Consider the following 25,337-nt stretch of genomic DNA (forward strand, 5'->3'; position numbering starts at 1 on the left):
TTTTCCTCATTCTAAGCCAGAGTACAAAACTCATTCATTATTACAGAAGAACCTGTTTTCAGCTTGTCAAGTACTGTGTTATGTTTTTTTTCTTTTTCTTCAGGCCATCATGGCGCAGCTTCCCCAGGAGGAGAAAGCCAAGATTGCCGAGCAGGTGGAAAGCTTCAGACAGGAGAAATGTAAGCTCGACGCAGAGGTGGCCAAATGGGATGACAACGGCAACGACATTATTGTGCTTGCCAAGCAGATGTGCATGATCATGATGGAAATGACAGACTTCACCAGGTAACAAGTGACGAGTGAAAGCAATACGATTTAACAGCCCTTTACAGCTCCGCAGTTTTGCTTATTGTTACCTTCACTTGGATTTTTCATTTCACCACGCACTGTGATGTATGTGTCAAGTATTGCACTTGAAGGCTCTAACAAGTCCACTCGCTCTTCACTCGCCTTTTGAAGTCAAGGAAATGTGACTATGCTCCACAGCACTCTGTGGGAAAAGTGAAGTTGCAATGAAGCCATTGTTATACGTACAGACTCAGTTCAGTCCGGATTGAAAATTGAAAATGAAATACTGCAAATATTTTGGTTTTGGGGGAATTAATGTAACCCATACATAGTATTATTAATCCTTTTTTTTTTCAAATGGAATCGTTGATCTTAATATCCTATGGCATTAGTTGAAATACCATGAAACCTCCAAAATTGAATGAAGCGATGGTTAACCTCATATTTTGTCACATTACAAATGTCTCCCATTGTAAATTTTGGAATTATAGATAATCCAAATAGAAAAGATTCACATTTTTCTATATGGTATATAAAGCTACCAGGGTTTTTCCTGACTCAAATTGAGGCAGAGGTGGTACCATCCTGACTATGGGCAACTATCGATACCAGGTATCGGTGCCAATACCAGTCTTATTTTAAGGTACCGGTACTCACGACGGTGACCGATACCATTATTCACCCTCCTGCAGCCGTTTTACTATCAGGAACTAAAAATGAGAAATTATATGAATTCGATGTTACCATTAATTTCATGCAATATTAAGGAAAAATTATATATTGGGGTATGTAGGTCTTTCTTTAAAATCATCTGTCATTTTTGAATGGGGAATTCTATTTACTCGTGGTATCAATATCTGGTATAAGTATCGGTGACTACTCAAGAGTTGAGTATCGGTCTGAAAAAAAGTGGTATCAAACATCCCTAATCCTGACCATGGCATGTATTCTGTAAATTAACTGACTGGCTTTCATTTTTTACAGGCAGCATATAATACTCCGATGTTCCAATAATAATAATAATAATAAATGTTTTAATAACAATATGACTATAATCATGTTAAAGCACTCATTCATTGAAATGTATCTGCCATAACAGTTTTTTTCCGGGATTAAAATTATGAATTTCTGTTGCATGATGTGATATGGCGGCGTCTTAAAGTACAGCCCATCAAATGCACAGAAGCTTTCACATCTAGATGAAAAATCTATTTCCAGTTTTACCAGCAAGACAACCCGACGCCCGACAGCCAGCCAGTGTCATTGTCAGAAATGCACAAAATATATACGGACTACAAACATTTTGCATTTCCACCGTGGATGAAATATTGCAGTCATAATTTCGCTACAAGCACGCAAAACTCACCGCGAGTGCTCAAATGGAACAACGTTTATGGGTGACTTGTTGTTAACGTTGTCGTATTGCAAAGTGACAGTCAAAAACACTTGTATCTCCTTTGATTTTCATTGAACTGAGGTCTTACATGATTTGCTGCCATGTTACTCTAGTGTCATGTATTAAGGCGGTTTGAATCCTGAAAGGCAATTTTTTGTGTTTTTATACCAAGTGTAACCCCATTGAGGCATTTGACTGTAGAGGTTCCACTGTAACTGCCATGTATTTCAGGGGTGAGGTTTGATGGTTGGCACTTAGTATGTAAAAAGTATCAATATGGTTTCCTTATGTCGTGCCTGTGGTAATGGTCATAAACTTCCATCCATTCATCTTTTAAGGCAAAATGCCAGACATCATTTGTTGATGATATACTGTTGCTTTGCTTTGAGTAACAGACTTACATCAGTATTTACTGAAGTCGTATTGCTTATGTTTGCTGAAAGCTTGCAGTTTTGTTCCCAATATCCTCTTCAATATCCGCAAGCTTATGGGACGTGAGCTAGATCAAAATTTTCAGCATTTACTCTGGATGTCCTCTGCAGCCGCATTTCTTTTTTTTTCTCCATCCAGGGGCAAAGGCCCTCTCAAGAACTCCTCAGATGTGATCAACGCAGCCAAGAAGATTGCAGAGGCGGGATCCAGGATGGACAAACTGGCCCGTGCTGTCGCTGATCAGGTAGCCGTGCAACTCTCATTTTTTATCGTTTCCATCAGTCTAAAAGCCACTCTTGACTTCTCGTCACGGCTGTCAGTCAAGCAAATATCGAGTTGGAGTAAGTGAGCATAGCAATTGGTAATCTTTGATGTGAGAATTGACATGCCAGACTGTCGTGGCGGGCTGTTTTGCTGCATGAGTCCGTGTCCCGATGGGGCCAACACTAAGAGCAAGACAGCAGAACCAAGTTATGTCTCTAATATAATTAGCTCGCAGCTGAGGTGTTGCATCCATTATCAGATGAGTACCTCTCTAAAACACGCTGACAGACCACTTTCAATATCTAATCAATCAGTGCTGCGCCCAGGGAGGGGTGGGAGGGAAAATAAATAGGCGTGTTCACTGTGTATTCGTGTACAAATGAAGTGGGTAGGTTGTTAGAATGCTGGCACCACTGGAGGTAATGCATAATGTCATTCATTTCATCTGCTTCTAATAAGCAGGGAGAATAAACTTAGGTACAAGACCAACTGATTTATTAAGGTGAGCTCTTGTTACAACAATAGTAACTGATTTTAGCGAGTAAAGTCTTGGAATAATGATTGTTGCTTTCATGATCACTCAAAGCAAAGCAAGGCAAGTGTTTGAGCTAGCGTCAACATTTAAAATGGAAAAAGCAAGATGGATGTTTTGTCAACAATGCTCCTCTGCAATGCATAATACATGGCAAATGTAATCAAGTAACGTAATATACAGTATTGCGTGGATGTTTGTTTTAACCAAAGGTAAAAAAATAAATGTCAGAGGATCAGAAATCTATTGAGTCCATGAGATGCTTAGAAGTAGAACAAGACAGCTATATTTTCTTTGCCTCAACGTAATAAAATGATACGTTGGTTTTGTGTTGTTTCTATGTTTAATTTTAAAAATGATATCGTAAACTAAACAAATGTGTGTTTTTTTCTAAAATAGAAGGAAACATACCCTAAATTGCTATGCTATGTAAGTAATATGATGTCTTCCAGTGACATTTCTGCAGGTCAGGATTACCGCTATGCAAAAAAAATCAAATCAAATAAAAAAATAAGAGAGCAATGATGATGACATGTCAAATCGGTAAAATTACCGAATGAACAATACTGGGCTCTCAAAAAAATAATAATAATTACAATTAAAAAAAGGATTACCGCTATGCTTATGAGCGTTGCTTCTGTGCACTTTATGGCTTCTTTCAAAAACATGTCCTTAATATTCCGTACGTGAACAAGCCTTCTGCTGTCAGCTCGGAGCAGAATGAACGTCCCTTCAATTGGCCTTCAAGTGGGCCCGAGTAACTCAACTGGCCCGAGGCAATGCGAGTCAAAAGCGCCGCTGCTTCCCCTCATGTCACAATGTCCTGTTTTCCCAGAACATTTTACGCTGCAGAAAATAACTTCGAGCTATCTAGCTTGGGAGCTGATAGTTTTAATGTTCTCTGTAGATTAACAGGTTTATAGGCTTACATGTGTAAGGGCATTTGTTTTCAATGGCAGGTGTCAGTCCCTCGTGTCATTGAGTGTTTTGATCTAAGTATGGGTGTAATTACAACCTGAGGTAAACCTCCCTGTGGGAGGTTGAACAATTGTAAGAGTGTTGGTACATGTTTGCACGAATAAGACAGTGACCTTGATAAAGTACACACCACAAAAATCAAAGTGAAAAGTCAAAGCTGTCAACTTGCTGTTATTCACATAGAATAGACTAAAGTGGAATCCAGGATGTTGATTTTGTATGTCCTCAATAACAAACTCACTCCCTGTCAGGCTTGTAGACCCAGTTGTTGTTTTGACTGCGCGGTACGATGACATATGACATGACACTTTTTAGAGTTTGAAAAGTCACAGCTTCATTTACATTGTATTGGCTAGAATTCACATCTTATGAAGTGTTTTTATTATTATTATTTATTTACAGTCAAATAAACCCCAAATTAGATGTAGTCTGGCAAAATATGAAGTTTAAAGGAATTTGTAGTTGCAATTGGGGTCTTTTAGCTTGAAATGAGGGGCGGGGCTTATGTATTGATTATTATTTTCTTATTTTGTCAAAAGATTCCATGTTCAGAATTATTCATACCCTACCACAAAACAGGCATATAGATTATTGCAACTCGTGGCTATTTGATCCTTTTCCTGTGGCCCTTTGTCGCGTTAGAAAATAATTAGTGTTTAATTTCAATGTTTTTATTTTAGTTTGTTCTTTTTCCAAATGTAATTAATTATTAATTTAATATTTATGGTGCTCTATACACAACATTAAAACAGAAGGTTATCTTTTTCTTTTCATTCTTTTTGTCACGCAAAATATATGCCACAGCTGCTTATGTACGACACCTGGTTCCAAGATTTATTGAGCTATTCGGCTGCCAGTAGTTCAACCTTGGATACATCCAAGAAAAGAAATGATTCTCAAGAAAGCAGAATGTGTAATGCTTTACCCTACATGAACTATATTTTCAAACGTCGTTCTCGCATCTCGGGGGATGTGGGTGGTGTATGTGTGTGTGTCTCTCCTGGTGAATTTGTATTTGGTGAAAATGGCTATTTGAGTATTTAAGGTTACCGACCCCTGATCTAGATTGTGCTAAAATATCCAATTGTACATTTCAAAAAGCAAAAAAAAACAAAAGAAAACAAAAATGTCAACTTGTTCTTCTGCCACTTACTTATGTCATTTCTAACTAAAATTCCCTTCATCTTAACATCTAGCCCGTAGCCTTCCTTGTATCTCTTCATCATGAATTATATTTTTTGCATGGCAAATGCAATACATGTATTAAGATTAAAATAAAGAATTGGCTTCATTTAAAGATCACTATTGAATTTATTGCTTTAATCGAAGCACAGACATCATGTGTGGGAGTCCAAGAAAAATCTGATCTCCCAATAGCCAGGTTTACATGAATCAAACCAAATGCCCAAACCGAATGAAAATGCTCCATATGCACGTGAACAAAATTGTGGGTACCCTTCTGTTATAGAACGAAAACCCACAATGGTCACAGAAATAGCTTGAATCTGACAAAAGTAAAAAAGTAAAAAAATGAAAATTAACCAATGAAAATCTCAATTTGCTTTTGATTTGAGGCTTAACAGAAATATTTTAAAAGGCATAAACAGACCTGGTCGAAAATGATGATACGCTTACCCTAATATTTAGTTGCACAACCTTTTGAGGTAATCAGTGTAATCAACAATCGTTGTAACTTTCAGTGAGACTTGAGACTCAGCAGGTATTTTGGCCCATTTTTCATGAGCAAACTGCTCCAGTTGTCTCAGGTTTGAAGGGTGCTTTCTCCAGACTGCTCGTTTCATCTCCTTCCACAGATGTTCAATCGTATTTAGGTCAGGGTCAAAGAAGGCCACTTCAGAATAGTCCAATGTCCTCTGTTGAAATAAGCAGGCCGATTCCAAATGGTATTTTATTTGAATTCACATGGGAGATATATTACTTTTGTAAGTCATGTATATAGTTCAATCGGATTAGTCAGGCTGTGTCCTGTCTGCGCTTGCTCTGTCTTGACATAAATGATCAGTGACATTGACATTTACACACTTGTAAATGTCGGATTCAGGTCAGAGCTGGTCTGCTATGGGAGAGCTTCTTTTTTTTTTTTACTAATAGTAGCCTGTTTTTATCAGTTTAATCAAGTGTAAAAACAATCACAATTACTATGCTAAATAGACGACTGACCTCCATTAGGATAAATCACGTGAGGTTTACATAGCTCTGAGCATCAGATGTCGGTAAAACAGCTGTTTTGAATAAATGTATTGGCGACACATGTACAGTATATCAGACCAGATCGGAAAAGATTACGTCGGATGTAAACCGTTTATAGAGACCTTTGTTGGAATGACCAAGAAAGTAAACCCGGCCAATGTGTGACTTTTCATAGAAAGCTTTCGAGTTTTGTGTTTTCAAGTTTTCGAGAACTCTATCCATACCAGTGGTGTTTTTATAATATATCTGTCACCATGATACTGCATTATCAGACTCCCAATTGCATGCCAAAAAAACATGTGGCGCCATTACCCCAAACTATAAGGCAATTTTCGCCAATCAGCCTCAATTTGCGGAAACTGGCTCATTGTAACCCGCAATGGCAAATGGAAAAGTAAATTGATGTGTCTGTGACTTACTGTGAAGCAGGTTACCTCTTACATACACTAAAGTGGGCAAACCCAAACGTATACAGAGCAAGTTATAATTATAATTCAAGAAAAACTTTAAATTTTAGCAAGCATGTTCATGCTATTATGTAACTAACAACATGACTTTGATTACTTGTCTTTATTCCATATGTAGACTACATGCATTTTGCATTTGCACATTATTGAGGGTAACCTGTGCTTGTCAGGAGCACTGGGCCTTGACAGTTAGAATTCAGCTCCAATGCTTTCAGACAGGTCCCTTAAGTAGCAAACCTTGTCACAATGACTTCACATCAGGCCTATTGATGAGCGTGTGCGAAACAGTCGGCAATGTTCCAAAGTGGGAGGGTCTCCCAGAGTCATTTAAGCACTGCACTTGACATAGAAAAACCTCAAGTGGCACCTCAACACATTTTACCTTTGCAGTGGTTCATTTCCTTCTGATTTTATTTTCTATGTTACATTCCATTCAGTGAGATCACCCTTTTGTGCACCTGTGTGTGACAACCCCCACCCCTCCACCCACATATATATATAATATATTATATAATAATAATAATAACAATAATAATAATAATAATTGGTTAAATTAATTGATTTCTACAATGATTCAGAGGGATCAATGCATGCTGTTGTCATTTTCAAAAAGGAAATACAATGACATCCACCACACACGTCCAGGTAGCTCAGATTATGTCTATATGCACCACAACTTAGACCCGCTTTTATCTGATCTAATGTCTAGTTTACTTTCTGACACCAAATTGTCAGGTGCACCGTTGGCGTGTAATAGAAAACGCCCAGAGAGGCCCAGCACGATGTGCCAAATCGCCAAACACAGTAAATTAGACTTGCCCCAGCATGTAAATGAAGATGTGCCAGTTTTTACGTCGAGCACACGTGCCGTTGTGTATGAAAATAGATCCCATAATATTAGCTTGGTCACTGAAAGCAAGATCTTACGCGGACCTCGACTAGAGCCATTTTTGTATTATTCATGAGAACTCAGCAGCCTTATTTCTTTAGTGTCAAATACTTGATGACCAAATCCAAAAACAACCAGCTCTGTTGGAAGTTGACGTCTTAACATCACTGCGATGGTCCAGTCAGCTGGAAGGCATATTTTGTAAGTGTGTGTAACATGCACCACTGGGATCTGTCACAACGCTTTCATTTCAAATATGCTCGACTTCTATTTAACAGCTGTTGTTTTGTGTGTTTTTGTTAGTTTTTTACTTGAAATTGAGATAAGTGGTACAAGTAGGAATGCACCGAAATGAACATTTTTGGCCGTAACCGAAAATGAGAAATGCTTGGCCGAAAACCGAAATGCCGAAAAAAAATTAAGTAATTTTTTTGTCATCATAGCATTTATTATAATTAATTAATATTATAATGTTATTGTAAAATATTTAGGCCCATTTAGAACTGGCATTTTAACAAAGCACAATATAAATTAAAATGCGTCCACACCACAGACATGTTGGCGAATGGTACATTAAACACCAGAAGTGAGGTGAGCAACTGAGCATTTTAATGTACAGGAGTTCACACCGGCGGGCACGGATGCGTGCGGTGCGGTGCGGATGGCGCATTTGTAGACAATTTAGAGCGGGACACCGTGCGGCGCACTTAAAATCGGCACATTCACATATTCACCAACGTTTAAAAATAACTAAATACATTTCTTCGCAATCGTCTTTGGGAACAGACTGCAAAGTCATACACGCTGTCCTGGACAGGTCTGTAGTCACCCGGAGATAGTCGTCAGTGTTTACTTGTTTAAAACTTTAAAAATTACCTAAAGTATTTAGCACGGCCACCAGAATGCAAGTGAAAATGTGGAAGCGCTCGAGGGGCTCTCATCAAAGAAAAAAAGAAAGGCGCTGCAGGAGAAAGTGCAATACTCGGCAGCGCTCTCTTTTCCGACATAGTTTACCAAGCGACGCCCCTCTCCTTTTCCGGTGTGCACAATGACGCTGCTGGTACTCACAAACGCCAGCGAGCAGCGAGGCGGACACTCACCCCCCCCCGCGTTTGGTGTTTAATTCAAACAGACGCTTCCTTGCAGTGTTTTTTTGGGGGCGGCGGAAATTTTCAGTGGCAAAATATTCGGTGCATCACTAGATACAAGTATTATAATTACAGAGGAAAAGCAAAAGAAGGGTGCACAGAAGATTCAAACTGACTCAAAATGATCCTTTTTGTAGCCTCCATATGGGATGTGGCTTGTATTGGACATGTAATAGCGTGCAGCTGTTTGGACACCAAAGTTCACTCCATCCTCCTGATTTATCCAACAAGAACACATTTGTGTTTGTTTGCGGCCAATCATATAATAAAACAACACAATTACAAAAAGAACATAACTGACGCTTCTAGACTGAATAATTCTAAAACATTCAGAGAGGCAGAGTGGTATAAGCAAGTCACTTACCACGCTGACAAAGACTGCCTGGTTAGTCAATGAGCCATAGTGTTTATTTCAACAGGCAGCCTGTGGTAGAAATGGACTATAAGTCAACAGTACAAATGGGAACAATTGTGTCATGTGTGCATCAAACAAGCCAGAGGCGGCAATGTGTATGTGTGGATGTGTTCATGCGCCAGCAGTGTGAAGTGCAGTTAACAGCGATCACGCCCAAGGAGAGGTTTCCTTTTGCCTCACTAACTGCTCTATGAGATTCAGCCGCACTGCAGGCTACATTCAGACACTTACAGGAAGCTCCTGGCAGCCCCCTTGCTTGACTGCTCTCATAGTGGTCATTGCCACAAACAGCATAAACCACTCCTTCAAATGACACTCGTAGCTTAAAAAAGCCTTTGTTTTTCATCGTATAATACACTTTGATCTGAATGAAGGACTAAAGCATCTTCATGTGATTATGCTCAAAGTGAGTGGGCAGGAAACTGTACTGGTGGGGGATATATTCATATCACAGTGAGATTTTGTTTCCCCGTCCCCCACTGCTGGAGCATACAAGCTAAGAAAATGAGCTGCGTCTTTCTCCACCCAGTGGTTCTGAATGCTCTAGTTAGGAACGTTTAATATTAATGTCTAAAAGAAGGCTCTTGTTTCCCAGTTATGCGAACAGTGTTGGAGTAGCTGATGCAGTTCTTAACTCACCGGGGGCTTAGTTGGCCAAGACTCCGTAAAGATTCCAGAATAGAGATAAAATAATGTGTGCAAATTGTGTGATAGCTGAAGACTTGAGTTTTTTCCACATTCCTCGTTGCTCAAAGACCAGAAGGAAAAATCTAAATGTAATAACCTCCACCAAACAACGGCAGAAGTCATTGTTTTAGTTAGTTAGTTAGTTAGTTAGTTAGTTAGCGCATGAGGTGCAGATTTTGGACGCAAAAGCAGACAAGACACGGGAGGTGAAGAAGCTTAAAGAAAAAAATATACAAAGTAACATCAGAGAGCCAGGCTGGATTCAGGTGGCCTAGAACAAACACTTGACAGAGAAACCTTGACTAAGAAACTTGAGTGGGCTGGATGCAGGGAAACCTCGACGTACAGACAAGAGTGTCGCTATGCAACTCCAGCTAAGGCCATGCTCAAATCTACGTATGAGAATAAAGGTCTATATACGACAAAATAAGAGTGCCAAATACAGGACCTAAATACAGGAACATAGCAACTGCATAGCAGCTCACAACATCATCATGCATAGCAATTGACAGTGACATCATTGCAAGGGACAACTCTAGGACAGAACCATAACAACTGACATCATCATATATAGCAACTGCCAACATCATCATACATAGCATTTTACAACATCATCATGCATAGCAACTGGCAAAGTCAGTATCACAAGGGACAAATACAGAACAGGGCCATAGCAACTGACAACATCATCATGCATAGCAACTGACATTGTAATCACAAGGGACAAATACAGGACCATTACAACATAATGACAGCTTGACCCAACCCAAAATATAGTCACAACAGTTACAGTCCACTTGCATTGGTGACATGCAGTGCAGTGACCAACAGATGGACCCGGATTGCACCTTATTGTTTTCAATCAAGCAAGTCAGACGGACGTGTTTTGACTGCTGGATACAAATGTGTTTACAATACTGTATGCTGAAACATTGTAAGGGGATAAAATAAGGTCTCAAATGTGCACCGCTTAGCTGCTCATTAAATGTGCCAAAAAGTATTTACTTTTGAAAGCTGTAGACACATTGTTGCTACGGAGACAGGGGGCCAGCTGTTGCACCAGTTGTTAGCTAATCTTTATTCATAGTCACAGGACGAATGTGGCGAGACAAACCGCAGGTAATATCGCTACCAAGCCTTGTAGGTGCAGACTCTTGTTCATCAGAATCAGCAGGAATCTGTATTTTATGATTGTCTTTGTCTCGCTGCAGCAGAACTCCAATTTCCTTTTAAGCTGTCCTTCATCACGCCGCCACAGAAATAAACTGCCGGGCATCAACATCATCTTGACTTCCCTCACTGTGGTGTACTGACGAATTATCATTGACAAAATGATGGAGTCAAGCTGTTTTTGCCTGTATTGTTTGCTGCTTTCAATTGGATAAAACGTGGAAACAATTACTTGTATAATTGAAATGTTTCTTCTGAGGGTGAAAAAAACGATCCTGGTTTAAAACTGTTGAAAATGTTGTTAGGTTATAAGTCCATAGTCTTTCGAATAGATTCAATTTTATGACACAGTTTGTGTTTAATGTATTCTGGCCATAATCCTTTTTGACAGCCATATGCATTTGCCATCTGCCCAATCCATAAACAAAAACACACAGTACCTAGTAAATAAATATGTAACCACATTTTGAAATATAAAACACACATAAATCGGTTCCCTTTTAAAATCGAGGCATGATATCCTTTGTTTGAGTCTGAAAAGATTGTTTTTCAATCACACAACTAAATATTGTACATTTCATATTGACCATACACAGTACGTTCTTTAGCCTTTTACCTTTTTGCTGACCAAAGCATCAGTGACATTCTAAGGTCATGATCGGGTTCACAGCAAGGTCAAAATTCTCAGCAACAAAGTCCAAATGTCATTAACTGGTTGAGTATGGCTAAGTAGTATAAGCAGTAGGGAAAGTCCTGTGTTACAGCAGCCGAGTGAGCAGTAGCAGCACGTGAAAATAAGACTATTAAATAATCAAATATGAGTGTATGTGTCGACTGGACATGAATAATAAATAGTATACCTGCAGCTATGAGGCAAACTGTCCATGAATATACAGATAATATGTATACTAGTACTCACAAAAATGTAGAGCTATTGGGCTTTTGGGTGCAGTTTCACAATCAACCTAAAAGCAAATCAGTCATGTAATCATTACTTGGACATTTAACCAGTTTATTTTTTTATCAATATGTGTTGTTTTGTATATTGTGCTTTTATTCCTCACTGTTTTGTTTTTGTTTCTGTGATTTGCCTGGGGACAACAGATGGAAATTAGCCTATGGCTATAGCCAGTATCCAGTGTGCTGTGTTTACATGCATGTGTCTCATGTGATTTTCATTAACATGCACTTGACTGTCTTGACTAAATAAATACATTGAAATTGAACCTAAAAGTACTTAGTAGAAACACTGCTGTGAAAATGCTTCTGATTTGTTTGTGTTCAAAAGTTTTGAGAACCTCAAATTAAGTTCACTTGAAAAGGTTACAGTGCATTTCAGGTTTGTCCTGAAATTTTCCAAAATTAGCCAAAATCCCCCTCAAAATTTGAGTACCATACCATATACAGCATACAGAAATGGTAGTCAACAATATCAATATGTCAATATGAAGTATTTATAATCGCAGTGGATTAGAAAAAAAATTCAACCAGTATGTCTGCAAAAAGATCCTGTGGTTTTTGCTTTGTTAGCATTGATAGCATGAGAAGAGGTGAGAGTTTTGGTAGGACAACATGAAGCCACTTGACCATGATAACGGACATCAAACATTTTCTGGCTGAGAAGAACATGACTATACAAGAGTAGAATCACCCAACCTGGCTCCTTGCGTTTCATTTAAATTTTTCACAAAGTCAAGAGGGTCATCAAGGGGACCTGTTATGAAGGCGTGTACAACATTGAGATCGCCATGATGATAGAGCTTCAGAGAATCCAGGAATAATCCTTCTACAAGGCATTGCAGAGAATTCTGACAATGTTTTAGACTTGAGGGGAAACTTGATGGGGTTTGAAATGTTTCCTGTTTTGGTGTCACAAACCACATCCGCCCATACTTCATAATATAAGCCCTTGCCGAGTGCTTTCCAGATCTACAAGTTGTTGATGTGACGTGTTTTCAGTAAACTCAATCTCAAGCATGTTGTCTGCACTACCTACACACAATGTCAACACTGTGCTGCACAGATGAAGTCAGAGAACGTTTGGCCCGAACTGGAAAGCATCTCATCCCACACGTCCCTGCCGTGTAAGAAGCCAGCGGCAACTCACAACTATTATTAACTCGGTTTTCTTTTTTACTATCCAGTGTCCCGACTCGGCTTGCAAACAAGATCTTCTGGCCTACCTGCAGAGAATCGCGCTGTACTGTCATCAGCTCAATATCTGCAGCAAAGTGAAAGCTGAAGTGCAGAACCTGGGCGGGGAGCTCATTGTGTCCGGGGTAAGTACGTCCACTACTCACTGTCAACTTTGGGCCAGCGCTACACTTAAGCAGTGTTTTATACTCTGTGCTGCAGTCCTCCCACTACATTTAGTTCAAGGTCAAAATGAAGGTTAGACGGCCAAGCGATGGCGCTTCCAAAGTGTGCTTGTTTCTCAGCCAATTCCATCTCATAATACTCGCTAAAATGCATGCTAGGCTTTTTACTTCTCATGGACGCTATTATCATCTTAAGGATTCAAATAGCCTGCATTGCTTTAGTATGTCTACTATTTATTACTAAAGAATAATTTTAAAGCAAGTATCAGCAAATTGTGCATTTTAATTACTTTGGGCCTGCTGTACTAAAATCCCTAATAGTTTTCTCTCCAACAGTGCTCTTAACTTATTCACTCCCAGCCATTTTCACTGAAGCAACCCCCTTCGCTCCCAGCTGTTTTACTTGATTTTGACTTATTTTGCAAGTTCCACAGAATATTGTGTTTTGTTGCTATAAAAACATGGAACCTACCAAAACATTAGAGTCTCTTCTTTCATCAGAAAAAAAAGTATATTTGTATGTTTCCGATTTGCAATAATTATTAGGGGTGTGCCCAAAAATAGATTTTCATTAGAATCGCGATTCTCATTTAGTATGATTCAGAATCGATTTAAAATGTCCCAAAAACGATTTTATTTCAATTATTTTATACTGTCTTGCCCTTGTTTGCGTGTGCCTTTATTGGGAGCACTGTTCATGTTGTACACGATTTGGCCAAATTAGGGGCAGTGTGGTTCCGCTCATTCTGATACACTGTTAAGTTGTAGCCACATAGAAGCAAAAAGTCATGATCAAGTTATTCCAATAAAAGTTGTTGTTGTTGTTGTTTTTTGCAGTGTAGGATGTTAAGATGCTTCTCTGTATACATTCCTGAAGCGTTTTGTATGAATAGTCATTCTTTTGAGTGATAAAAGTGCCACGATTAGCGCGCTAATTAGCATTAGCGAGTCAGACTGGAGTGGATCATGACAATTATTTGCATATCTATAAATTGAAGCAGAAATCATTGTCAATCAAAATTTTTTTAACCTAAAATCGCAGACCAAAAAATCGGAATCTAATCGAATCGTGAGACAGTCAAAGATTCCCAGCCCTAATAATTATCATTTGAGTATAGCTAAGTTTCATCATTATTCACAAATCTGTTTAAAACGGTGGGGAAAGAGTTTTTTGCAACATGGCCCTGGTTGATCTCTTATACTCTGCTGCTACCTGCTGGCCGTTTTTGTAATAACTACCAAGCATTCATTCAAGCATTCTTTTCAGTTCAGAGGCTGCATCAAAGCCTTTTGTATGCTCTAGCATAAAAAAACATTTAAAATAATTCTAAATATGTCTTTGGGAATATGGTAATATTTAAAATAGAACATATTTATACGTTTTTGGGAGCAAATGAGTTAAATGACACTTACGCAAGGAAATACAGATTTGAAAAGAGTTTGGTGATATGGCCTCCAAGTTAACCCTTAGATCAATCGGAAGCATCAAAATTGCATTGCTGATTAGACGATATGTCGCAATAATTTTGGTTTCTAGAATTCCAAAAGTGTTTACACAAGCGGAAAAGATCTGTTCTCCCCTGTCGCTGCATATGCCTTTCAGACACGGTATTAAAAATCAAGCGCCCCAATTGATCTCAGGTTTGATAAATCACACTTGCACATGCTAAATGAATCTATTTGCATATACTCCTTCTATAATGTGCTAAATGACTTGCGGGGCAATTTTGCCAGTTTGGCATACGCAATCCTGGGTGCGCCCGGTCAGTAGATCAGCTTCCACATTGGCTTGCGTGAGGAATTTGGTTTTAATTTAGGATTTCATGAACACTAACTTTCAAACTTTAAATTTTTAACACTTTACTCATTGTTTCCTCTGAACAGCATCTTTACTTATTCATTATAATGATAAAGACATAAACACAATTCTTCAATATAACTGATGATTAAAATGATGAAAAAATAATAAAAACACAACATCCTAATGATTAATATAACATATAACTGGAATTATAAAAGTGATCTAATGTTTTCTCATTTGGATCTTATTTTGGGTTAATTAACAAATATTTTGTTGCAAAGAACAAAGGAGCTTCATGAGACCTGCAACGTTTGTCGTTGGCCGCACCAACAATCTAACCTCAATTGTGTTGCATATTCATTTGTTGGAACTTTTTAAAAGGTTCAATTGAATTGTTTTAATAAACAGCTACTTGTTTAGGTATGATTATGTTACAGGTAAGAAATTAAAATATTGAATCTTTTTCCATCAATGTTCAGCAGTTATTAAAATAGCTTACCGTGATATCACATGTTTAACAACATTCACAATAAACAGTGTACATAAAGTTAATTTCTATAGTTTTAAATTAAAATGTGCTGACATTTTGTCCTTCAACCGCCTACTGTACAGTATTAGCTGTTACTGCCCAATTCATATTAAGGACCAATAAAGCCCCACCCACCTCCCGCCTCCCGTCTTTCCTCTAACGTGCAGGAAATACGAATGTTGCTCCCAAGAAGACCACGGTCACCGTCGTCTCTCTTTTGAAAAATAAGCACGAGTTGTGTCGGAAAATGCGCTAAATATACCATAAAATCCTGTGAATAACACACACCTGTGTATAATACGCCACCCCCAAAAAATTAGTGTGGTTTTACTAGTGCTGTCAAAAGTTAAAGCTCATTAACTAATCACAAAAAATAATCGCATTAATCATGTATTAACGCAGATTAATCACACTATTAATTTTAATTACATTTAATGTGACAAACGCTTTTATCATTCACGTCATCCTTGAAAACATTCTATTTTCTAAGAGCCGCCATGTTTTCATGTAATTTGGGAGCCCATTGAAAAGGGATACAATGCTGCCATCTGCTGGCCATAGTTAGTGGGGTGTTTTGGGATTTTCACAACCCCATTCACAAAGCAGCGCTGCGCAAGACGTCGCACTGCCCATTGAGAAAAAAAAAACAAAGTTGACGTCAATTGATGTTATTGGCGGTATACAGTGGGCGTGTCCTTAACGTCAATTGACGTTTTTGGCGGTAAAACAGTTAAATGTCAGATAGAATGAACACATAACAAGTGCTCTTAAATTTGGCGGGACAAAATGTTGATAAAAAAAAAAGCCTTTTTGATTAAATGATTAACCGTGATTAATAAAAATTATAAAATGTAATTAATCTGATAAAAAAATTAATCGTTTGACAGCTCTCGATTTTACAGTAATTTTATACGTAATTCTTGTCACTATCTTACCAAACTTTAAACTTTGTTATCTATTTGGAAGAAGAGACTCTCATCTGTTGATTTGTGGGTTTCCCTGCACTCTGATCATTATTTCTTTGAACTTTTGTGTACATGTTTATCTGTTGCTGGACGCACGAATCCCGCTGAGATTTGAACCTTTTCATGGTGGTCGGCTGGAATCCACACTCATTAAAACTAAGCAGTTGACTCGTCTCTGCATGCGGTCTGAGGAGGCCCACTGGCCGGCGACCCTTAAATGTCAGCCAAACAAAACAGACGGAAACAGAGCACACCTGACCCTGCCTGCACTCATTAGCAGCGGCGAAAGGAAGACGTCACATAGCGAGCGCTCGGTTTTATCCCGCTTAATTGACAGTGGCGGCAATGATCTCCCACCTAGCAATGCTAATGCTTCCCCATGCGCGAAACAAGCCGACGCGCCCAAGAACTGACTCATTGGACTTGACCTTAAGCCTTTATCTCTCGCAGCTGGATAGCGCCACCTCGCTCATCCAGGCCGCCAAGAACCTGATGAACGCCGTGGTGCTGACGGTCAAAGCCTCGTACGTGGCTTCCACCAAGTACCAGAAGGTGTACGGCACGGCCGCCGTCAACTCGCCCGTGGTGTCCTGGCGCATGAAAGCTCCGGAGAAGAAGCCGCTGGTGAAAAGGGAGAAGCCCGAGGAGTGCCAGACGCGCGTGCGACGAGGCTCTCAGAAGAAACACATCTCCCCTGTCCAAGCCCTCAGCGAATTCAAGGCCATGGACTCCTTCTAAAAGCGAGAAAAGATTTCCATTGTGTTAGCCCGCCTGTTTTCCCTGCGTGTGTACTCAGGAGAATGACAGTACAATTTTCAACTGCCGCACTCGGGCCCCTGTGAAGACTGTGGCTCTCGAACAGCCAGCACACACAAACACGAGTAACACTATTTATCTTATCGTAGCTTAACATGTGAGAGCCAAACTGTGACGAAAATATGGAACTTATTAAAAATACATATCAGGAAGAGGTTTTAAAAAAAAAATAAACGATGGCGGTTGATATTGTAGTCTTATTATTAACACGGTGCCGACTGGCTGCTTGTATACACATTTAAAATGTTTGAATGAAAATTCTGGATTGTGCTGTAGAGAAGAGACTCTTGGGGTTGCTATACCTCTTTTTTCTTGTTTTTTCAAAATAAAATGTAACCAGTAGTAGATACCCACAAGTGTCAGCATCCAAGTAGTATCCTTGTTCCGATACAGTGTTTTATCCAAAGCATCCATATTGTGTTGCCTTTTTTTTTTTAAAGATATTTAATGATGACATCACTAACTATGATAACCTTGACTGAAAGTTGTGTAGCGTATAAATATAAACCGAGTGGTTTGACTAGTTGTGGTTTGCTCTGAACATCCGTGCATACATGCTCCCTTTATCTCTAATAAATCGCCCTAACTTGGCCCTCAAAAGGTTCATGTTTATTTATTAGTGTCGCGTTTGCAGGACACAACACTTCCAATCTGTGTCACCCGGCTTGCTGTATGTTGCTGCGGTGCACACTTCACTGCAAATGGGTACAATTATTCCTTTTCTACATCTATTTTGAGTTTTTGTGTTTTGCAAATCCAAGAATAAGCACATGACGTTGCTAGCGGCTATTAAATCCAGAGACAAGAGTGTTTAAACTGGAGTTGGCCTCAGCGGGATAGACTAATTCTCAGGTTAAAGTGTGTTACTGAGCTACTGACCAGCACTGGCTGCTTTATAAACTCACTTCAGCGTGTCGAGACGGGTTTTCTCTGTTATACACTTCAAATTGACTTTTTCACCCCCACAGGAAAAATAATTAACAGGAAAGATCGGGTGAAGAAATACTGAAAGTTGCAATCCGAACTTTAGTGTTATCTTACACTCACTTTGGAATGGAAAGGACCAAATTGGACAAGTTGTTCAAACGGACATGTCACAAGCAACATGAATATCACATGAGTTTGTAGCAAAAAAATCTGCAAGTTTATTTTCCAAAGTAGTTTGGGTAGCAATCCATTTTCTATACTGCCCTCATTAGGCTCGTGGGAAGTGGTTAGGGCAATGGTTCTTTAACCTTGTTGGAGGTACTGAACCCCACCAGTTTTCTATGCACATTCACTGAACCCTTCTTTATTGAAAAATATAATGTGGTATTGTTTTTTTTTTTTCTTTCAAATTCAAGACAAAGGTATATCGAATGGGTTTATCGAATCTAGCTGTCTTCATCTTGAATACAGAAAGTATTGTGTACTTGTATTCCCCATCTCCATGCATCCTAAAGTTGTCCTTTAGTTTTCCGAGATAGCTAGATATGTTGGACTAGAATTGCTCAACTTTGCATTGTAAATCATGCAGTTAGGACGCTGTCTCCCATCACTCGATTCTATAGTGCACATTGACAATCATCTCTGTTTTCTTAAGATGGAAACCAGGGGGAGCAGATAGAATGAAAACAGCAGAGGCCCCAGAATTGAACCCTGTGGAACGCCATACTTTCCGTAGTATATGTGAATTTATATTGCGCATATTCGTCCGACCAGTTTCTTTTTATGCTCAACATAGTCAATATGAAGGGATTACAATAATAAAGAAATCACACGACGTACCATCACAACAGCCACAAGTTGAATGCTGAGCGCACCAAATTCCCTGCAGCACAGATAGGCCAAGCAATGTCGCGTGATCACCTGCAGCCAATGATGGCCAAGTGGACATATCATCATAAATCATTTGAGTTGGGTTTGTGTCTTGACCTCCTGCCAAACCCCTAAAACTGACTCAATGAATCACTGGGGTTCGATTGAACCCAGGTTAAGAACCACTGGCTTACGGTAAGCGCATACAAAAAAACTAAACAAAAATCTGATTCACCAATATTTGTGAAAGACTTTTCATACAGTTGTTCTTACAAAGGGTGAAGAGGGACTGAAGGTCACATTTGTTCTCAAGAATCCATGAATGAGGACCAATGAGACGTGTGTGTCACTTGCCCATTTGTCGGGGCATCTAAACTTTCTGGACTTGATGTCAATGATTACAGATAAATATTAATGTACAATAATGTACAGTAGATAATAGTGATAGCTGCTGCAAAAACTGTAATTCCACATTTGTGCAACACTCAACAGAACAAAGCATATAAATCAGTAATGTTAATTGAGTCTGTTGCATCTTAACTTTTGAATAGTGGATTAAAGGATCAAGAGTCGTTTTTTAAGGATAATTAAGGCCTTAATTGTGCAAAATCTAATTTGAGACTTAAAAAAAAAAAGATCAAGTGGACACTCTGTTAATTCATTGAACACTTCCGTGCTTAGGATGACCAGATTTGATAACAAATGTAGCCAATCTGGTGATCAGCGGTTGTGTTACTGTAGCTAATGTTAAATGCTATCTTGGTTGACAGTTCAACAGTGCTAAACCATCAATGCACGCACCATTATACAACCTTTTTTTCTCTTTTTACTGCAGCATTAGGCTAGAAAGACTACATTTCCCATGATCCTTAGGCACAGAAGCTGGAAGTAGTTGTAGTTGCGGTGTGACAAAATGGGACGGCTGCTCGCGAGTGGATGCGGATGAGAATGAGAACGTAAACCTGAATTTACACGTGAATGAATTTGAAAACTTTGTATAAATCAATTCAAATGTACAAACACTTTTATTTTTTAAACTCCTTTGTTTATACAACGCCCTTGAGTCTTACTTTCATCACACCACTGTCCGTTACCCCCACCATTCGTATGATGAACAGCGCAAGCGCTGGTGTCACGGTCTCAAAGTCAACTGCTGACTATGTCAAGGCCCGTAATCTCATTTTGACCAATGAAGTCCTTGTCGATCCCTCTTAAGTCTGTTGGCTTGTCAAGGGATGGAGGCTAAGAACAGGAGGGCTGAAAGGCTGAAAACACCTACAGTCAGCAAAGTGAGAAATCCGAGAATGTTCACAGCCAGCAGCTCTCCCAAACCAGGAACAATTTGAAGTGGCTGCCTCAAATGAGCTTGTCTGAGACCTGACTGCAACTCCATGCCACTGGCAATTAGTGCCCTTCAAGCAGCCTGTCGCACCTTGAGGTCGTCGCTTCACACCGCAATGATCCTAAATAAATAAAAAAATATCGACGAGGATGATATATCATGCGTTGAGTGAAATTCATTGGTTGAGTCCCTGGGAATGAATGCAGCTGTTTTTGTGTCCTCGTTGTGCTGCTAATGGCTATTAAACACTACATGCGTCAGGCATCCGTGCATCACCAAAGTACTCTGTATTTAGGAAACAGGGCCACAAGGGACACACTGTTACACAGTCCAGTTAATGGAGGGATTAATTCCTTTCTGTGACACTGTCTACTACGATAATCCCCGTGTGCATACATCTGTCTGCTCTAAATGAAACATGACAGACTGCACTAGAAAAAAAAAAAAATCTTTTGTTTCGTAAGCTTCCTGGTTGTGTAAGAAAGAATAATAAACTGGGGGGAAAAAAGCTTTATTCAGTCCCTTTGCTACAATTCTGCATATTAATGGCATGAGGTTTGAATAATTTAAGGATACAGCTGCTGGGGTCTGTGCTCATGACAGGCTACGCTGGCCTCAACTAGAGGAGTTATCGAGGGGGCCCGTCCAGTATCGACCTTGGGCTTTCACACCTTTTCACGCCGGGGGGGGGGGGCAAAAGCCCAAAAAAGCTGGATCTTTAATTCTAACACCTCGCTTGTGAAGAATAGCCCAACTCAAACCTCACATCGCAAACTCTTGAGTGTGACTTAAATTCATCTTAAGTACATCTTAAAGTGCTGACTGTATTCACAAAATGTACTGCTCAAAAAACGAAATCAAGAGAAAACTTGAATCGTGTCACAGGCCATGATGAAAAATGTTATTGATGCTGTAATGTTACCACAAATGTAAGAAGGGATCAATGGAAACACAACAAAACCTTGGGCAAGTATAAATTATCTTCATAGTCAGTGGAAGTAAATTTGTGCTTCGTCTGGTCCTCTTTGCTCAGGGTGATCAGACGTTCTAAAATGTACCAGATTACTTAAGGGGGGGGATACAGAAATCAGTGAGAAAGGATCATCTTTGCCCCTTCTCCTCCTGTTTTCAAACAACATTAGCACAATGCAATTGTTCCTTCCTGTACTTCCCAGAATTGTAAATAAGCACAGTCTTAAGTCTCAAATCTTCTCAGAACCCTCAAATGCTGCTAATGTTTGTTTTTGTGTCCTGTTCCTGCTAGCTTTGTGTCTCGGGGCACAACGTCAATAGCCCTTACTTTGTCATTTAAACAGCTTAATGGCTGCGGCGTGCATGGCCAAAGGGGCGGTCGCTATTCAGCAATTCTGGTGATCTATGTTGTCGATGTGTCTAATTGTGACTGGTGAAGATAAGTTCAGAGGGCGGATAGGTGGATAATGAATGACTCACCCCTGTGCGGCCTCCTATATTACTGCTCCAAAGATGAGTTATTCATACCAGACAATCACACATTACGTTCATTAAATGACGTAGTGATACTTTATATGAAAATGAAATATGGTTTGTATTTCCAGCCAAAATGAAAACTACTTGTTGGAAATATTTCCAGCATTGGTTTACAGTATATGAAATTCTGAAGTTGTGGTGCACTATAAAAAATTTTAGTCGTCATTCAGAATGGAAGCATTGAGTTTTATGAGCCAAATCATGTCCTCTCAGGGAAAGTGGCCTTGTGTGTAACCTGCAGAACGGAAACGCCCCCCAAATGTAACGACTTCTGCCTTGGCCTGTGTTTTCACCCTTCCAAGTTAGTTGCTTATAAGTAACTTTTTTTGTAATTCACTCTGAGCGAAAGGAGCCCAAGCACAGCTCTCCGTCAAGGCCGTTGTAAATAGCTGCTTCATTCACTGGGAAATGTTTCGCTTCGCATCATAATAGATAGAAAAATAGATGAATCATATTATTTAAGAGAAGCTACTGCACCTTGGCACAATGAAAAGGATGTGTTCACCATTTTGCAAATAAGGGAAGGTCCTTGGTCCACTGCATTGTCTAATCTTGTGAAACAACGACAGCAGAAGGAGGATTAGAGCAACGGAGCATACTGGTGAAGAAGTGCATGCATTCCAACGAGCTGCTGCAATGGACAAATTGCACACAACATGAAAATGAAATCAATTCAAAGTAGAACTTCAATCTTTTTTTTTTAAACATTGTTACAGCTGAATAGAAAAAAATGGACTCATCATGCTATTCCTCATAATTTCTGATTTTTCCCCCCCCCCCAATTTCAAAAATTCAATTGATCTTTTACTTCTTTTTCTCGTCTGCATTTGTAAAATAATTCACAGATTAGTTGCATCAGATGTCTGATTCATTGCATGAATTCATTCTGAACTAGGATATGTAACAATGGGGGAAAGAAACACCTTGCAGGGTACGATATCCCTTTCCCTTCTAGTTCTGATGCAAGCTAATGTAAGTCATCAGGAAAGACGTGTCAAAGTGTCAAAAGTATATCAAAACTTCTCCCATAATCACACTCTACGTGCAGGTTACACTCTTCACACTTTCCATGTCAGAGTCTAACACTGAGTGAAATCATGAGCAGTTTGGCTGATGACAATCGTATCAGTTACTGAAAATTCAGTCAATGATGCTAAAGTTAGACTGTGCTAAAATTTGACACTGACACCTGACTGATTAAATAGAAAAATAATTTTGCCAATTTAGTCCAAAGGTGACTAAAGGATGGCATGCATATTTTTATTTGTACCTATGTTATTACACAGAAAATGTTTATTGTTGGAATTACATCACATTTGTAATGATCCCACTGCCACCAAGAATCACAACCACAGACATTAGTTAAAGAGCAGACCCATGCAGTACTTGACGCACATGTGCACGAGTGGTGACTGACCACAGTCGGCAACAATCTAAACAGAAAAACTGTGGCTAATTGTTTGAACATTTCATCAAAAATACTAAATAGGAATGTGATGCAAAACCTGCGAGACAGAACTTGCCTTTCATGGCAGCATGCCAATGATACACAAACAGCGGAGCCCAACCCACGACACGCTTAGGACCGCCCCCTCATTTGAATAACATTTCAACTTGTCAGAGTGTCTGCAGCATGAAATAAATAAATGTGAGAGCAGAGCTTTTTATTTATTGATTGATATTCAATTATATTTATACATTTATTTTTGTATTTATTTCGACATTTATTTTTATATTTATTTTTAGTTTTTTTTCATCTCATTTTTTATGTTTACATTTATTTGTACTTGAATGTATTTATTTAGGGACACATATATATATATATATATATATATATATATATATATATTGTTGTTTTTATTTCCATTTCTATTAATTTTTTTGTATTTAATTTTTGAATTATATTTTTATATCCATTTTTATTTTCACTTTTAGTCATTTATTTACTTATTTTTAGTTTTTGGCGGTTTTGGTCCTCCATAGCATCGTTGGTGGGGACAAAGGTCCCGCCAAAGGCAACGCACGTGTAAATTGAAAGTAATATATGTCATAACATGCTAATTTTTCAACCAATTTTCATGAGCTTTATGTCTTGCTAAAATTGATCAACATCAAAGCAAGTGCTAATACAGAACATTTGAAAGAAAGTAATACAGTAAAATATCCTTCCTTATCTCCATCCGCCTATGAAAGGTTGTTCCCAGTTACCATGATGTGATTATACATGATTGTGCATAGTATTTGTTCCATTTTAAAATACACTAAATATTCACAGATTAAAAATTCCAAACCCCCATCCGCTAACCACCTTTGATTAATGTTAAAATGGTTAGTGGCCAGTAACTCTGGGAAACTTGTAACCGCAGTGGCTGGTGAGCAAAAAAAAATATTTCAAGCCTTGGCGCTAACCTTAGATTTCCTCTATTTTTTCTGATTTAATTTTAGGTGATTTCAGTGGGTCAAAAGCTACTACTTTCTTTGCTTTTCTTCTATGCTGGGGGCATGTTTTGGGTGCATTCAAATACGATCAACATTGTGTTCTGAGTGGTACAAAAAAAAGTGCATCCCTGTCTTCTGGAAGGCTGAAAATGTGTGCTTTCTAACTGTGGATATTGCAGTGCGCCGTGCTTATAGAAAAAGAATGAAATGCCAATTGCATCATTAGCCTTCCCTTATGTAACAACTTGCATTCGATCACATCCATTGCCGATTGCGAACGGAAGATAATTAGACCCGGTTGAAGGTGCATGCTCTGCTTTCTTTGCTCATTTTGCTTTCCACCAGATGGCACCTTAATGAGCCAACATTGTCTCTGTTTAATTCACACAGGGCAAGGAATAGCGAGGCAACAGTGGAAAAGTACCCTTTGCAAATATGAACAAGGTCATAATAAAGCGGTCAGCAGATGTCCAAACTGTCTGGAATAACAGCTTGATTTATGTCCGTCTGTAATTGAATGAGGAAGGAGAGCGCGACCTCCTTGTTATGCCCGAGCTTGTGGACGTTCCAAACGGCAATTCTATCACATATAAGGGAGCACGATACGTAGGGAGAAGAGTTATATCTTCCATCATTGACACAATTATCATCTGAGCGACCATTTCATTAATGTCAGCTTTTAAATGGAGTCTCTTGAATGGAGGCATTTGGCAGAGGAGAACGTGTGGCAAAGGTACGCTAACGTACAAGCATGAAAACGATTCAACTTAACCCACAACAAGGATTTAATACTTTATAAAGACATTCCTGGATTTTCCGATCTTTGATATGAGCTGAAATGTGCCATTGTGAAAAGAAACCTGCAAACATTCAGAAGCTTGAACAATTTGCAAAGGAAAAGTGTGGGAAAATACCAGCGAATAAGCTTAGAGATGACTACAAGA

General features: G+C 39.0%; 1 protein-coding gene across 1 annotated transcript in view; it reads left to right on the forward strand.

The window, feature by feature from the left end:
• Positions 1-17,906, forward strand: part of ctnna2 (catenin (cadherin-associated protein), alpha 2) — a 215,438-nt gene extending 197,532 nt beyond the window's left edge. The window contains exons 15-18 of the mRNA XM_086083087.1: positions 104-285; positions 2,255-2,360; positions 13,022-13,156; positions 16,941-17,906. Coding sequence (XP_085939213.1) covers positions 104-285; positions 2,255-2,360; positions 13,022-13,156; positions 16,941-17,228 — 711 coding nt within the window. The 3' untranslated portion in view covers positions 17,229-17,906. The remainder of the gene's footprint in view (positions 1-103; positions 286-2,254; positions 2,361-13,021; positions 13,157-16,940) is intronic.
• The last annotated feature ends 7,431 nt before the right edge of the window (positions 17,907-25,337 follow it).

The sequence above is a fragment of the Leptonotus elevatus genome, chromosome 8 (genome assembly GCF_054856555.1).
Source record: "Leptonotus elevatus isolate MCC_2025b chromosome 8, RoL_Lele_1.0, whole genome shotgun sequence".
In the NCBI taxonomy this organism is placed as follows: Eukaryota; Metazoa; Chordata; class Actinopteri; order Syngnathiformes; family Syngnathidae; genus Leptonotus; species Leptonotus elevatus.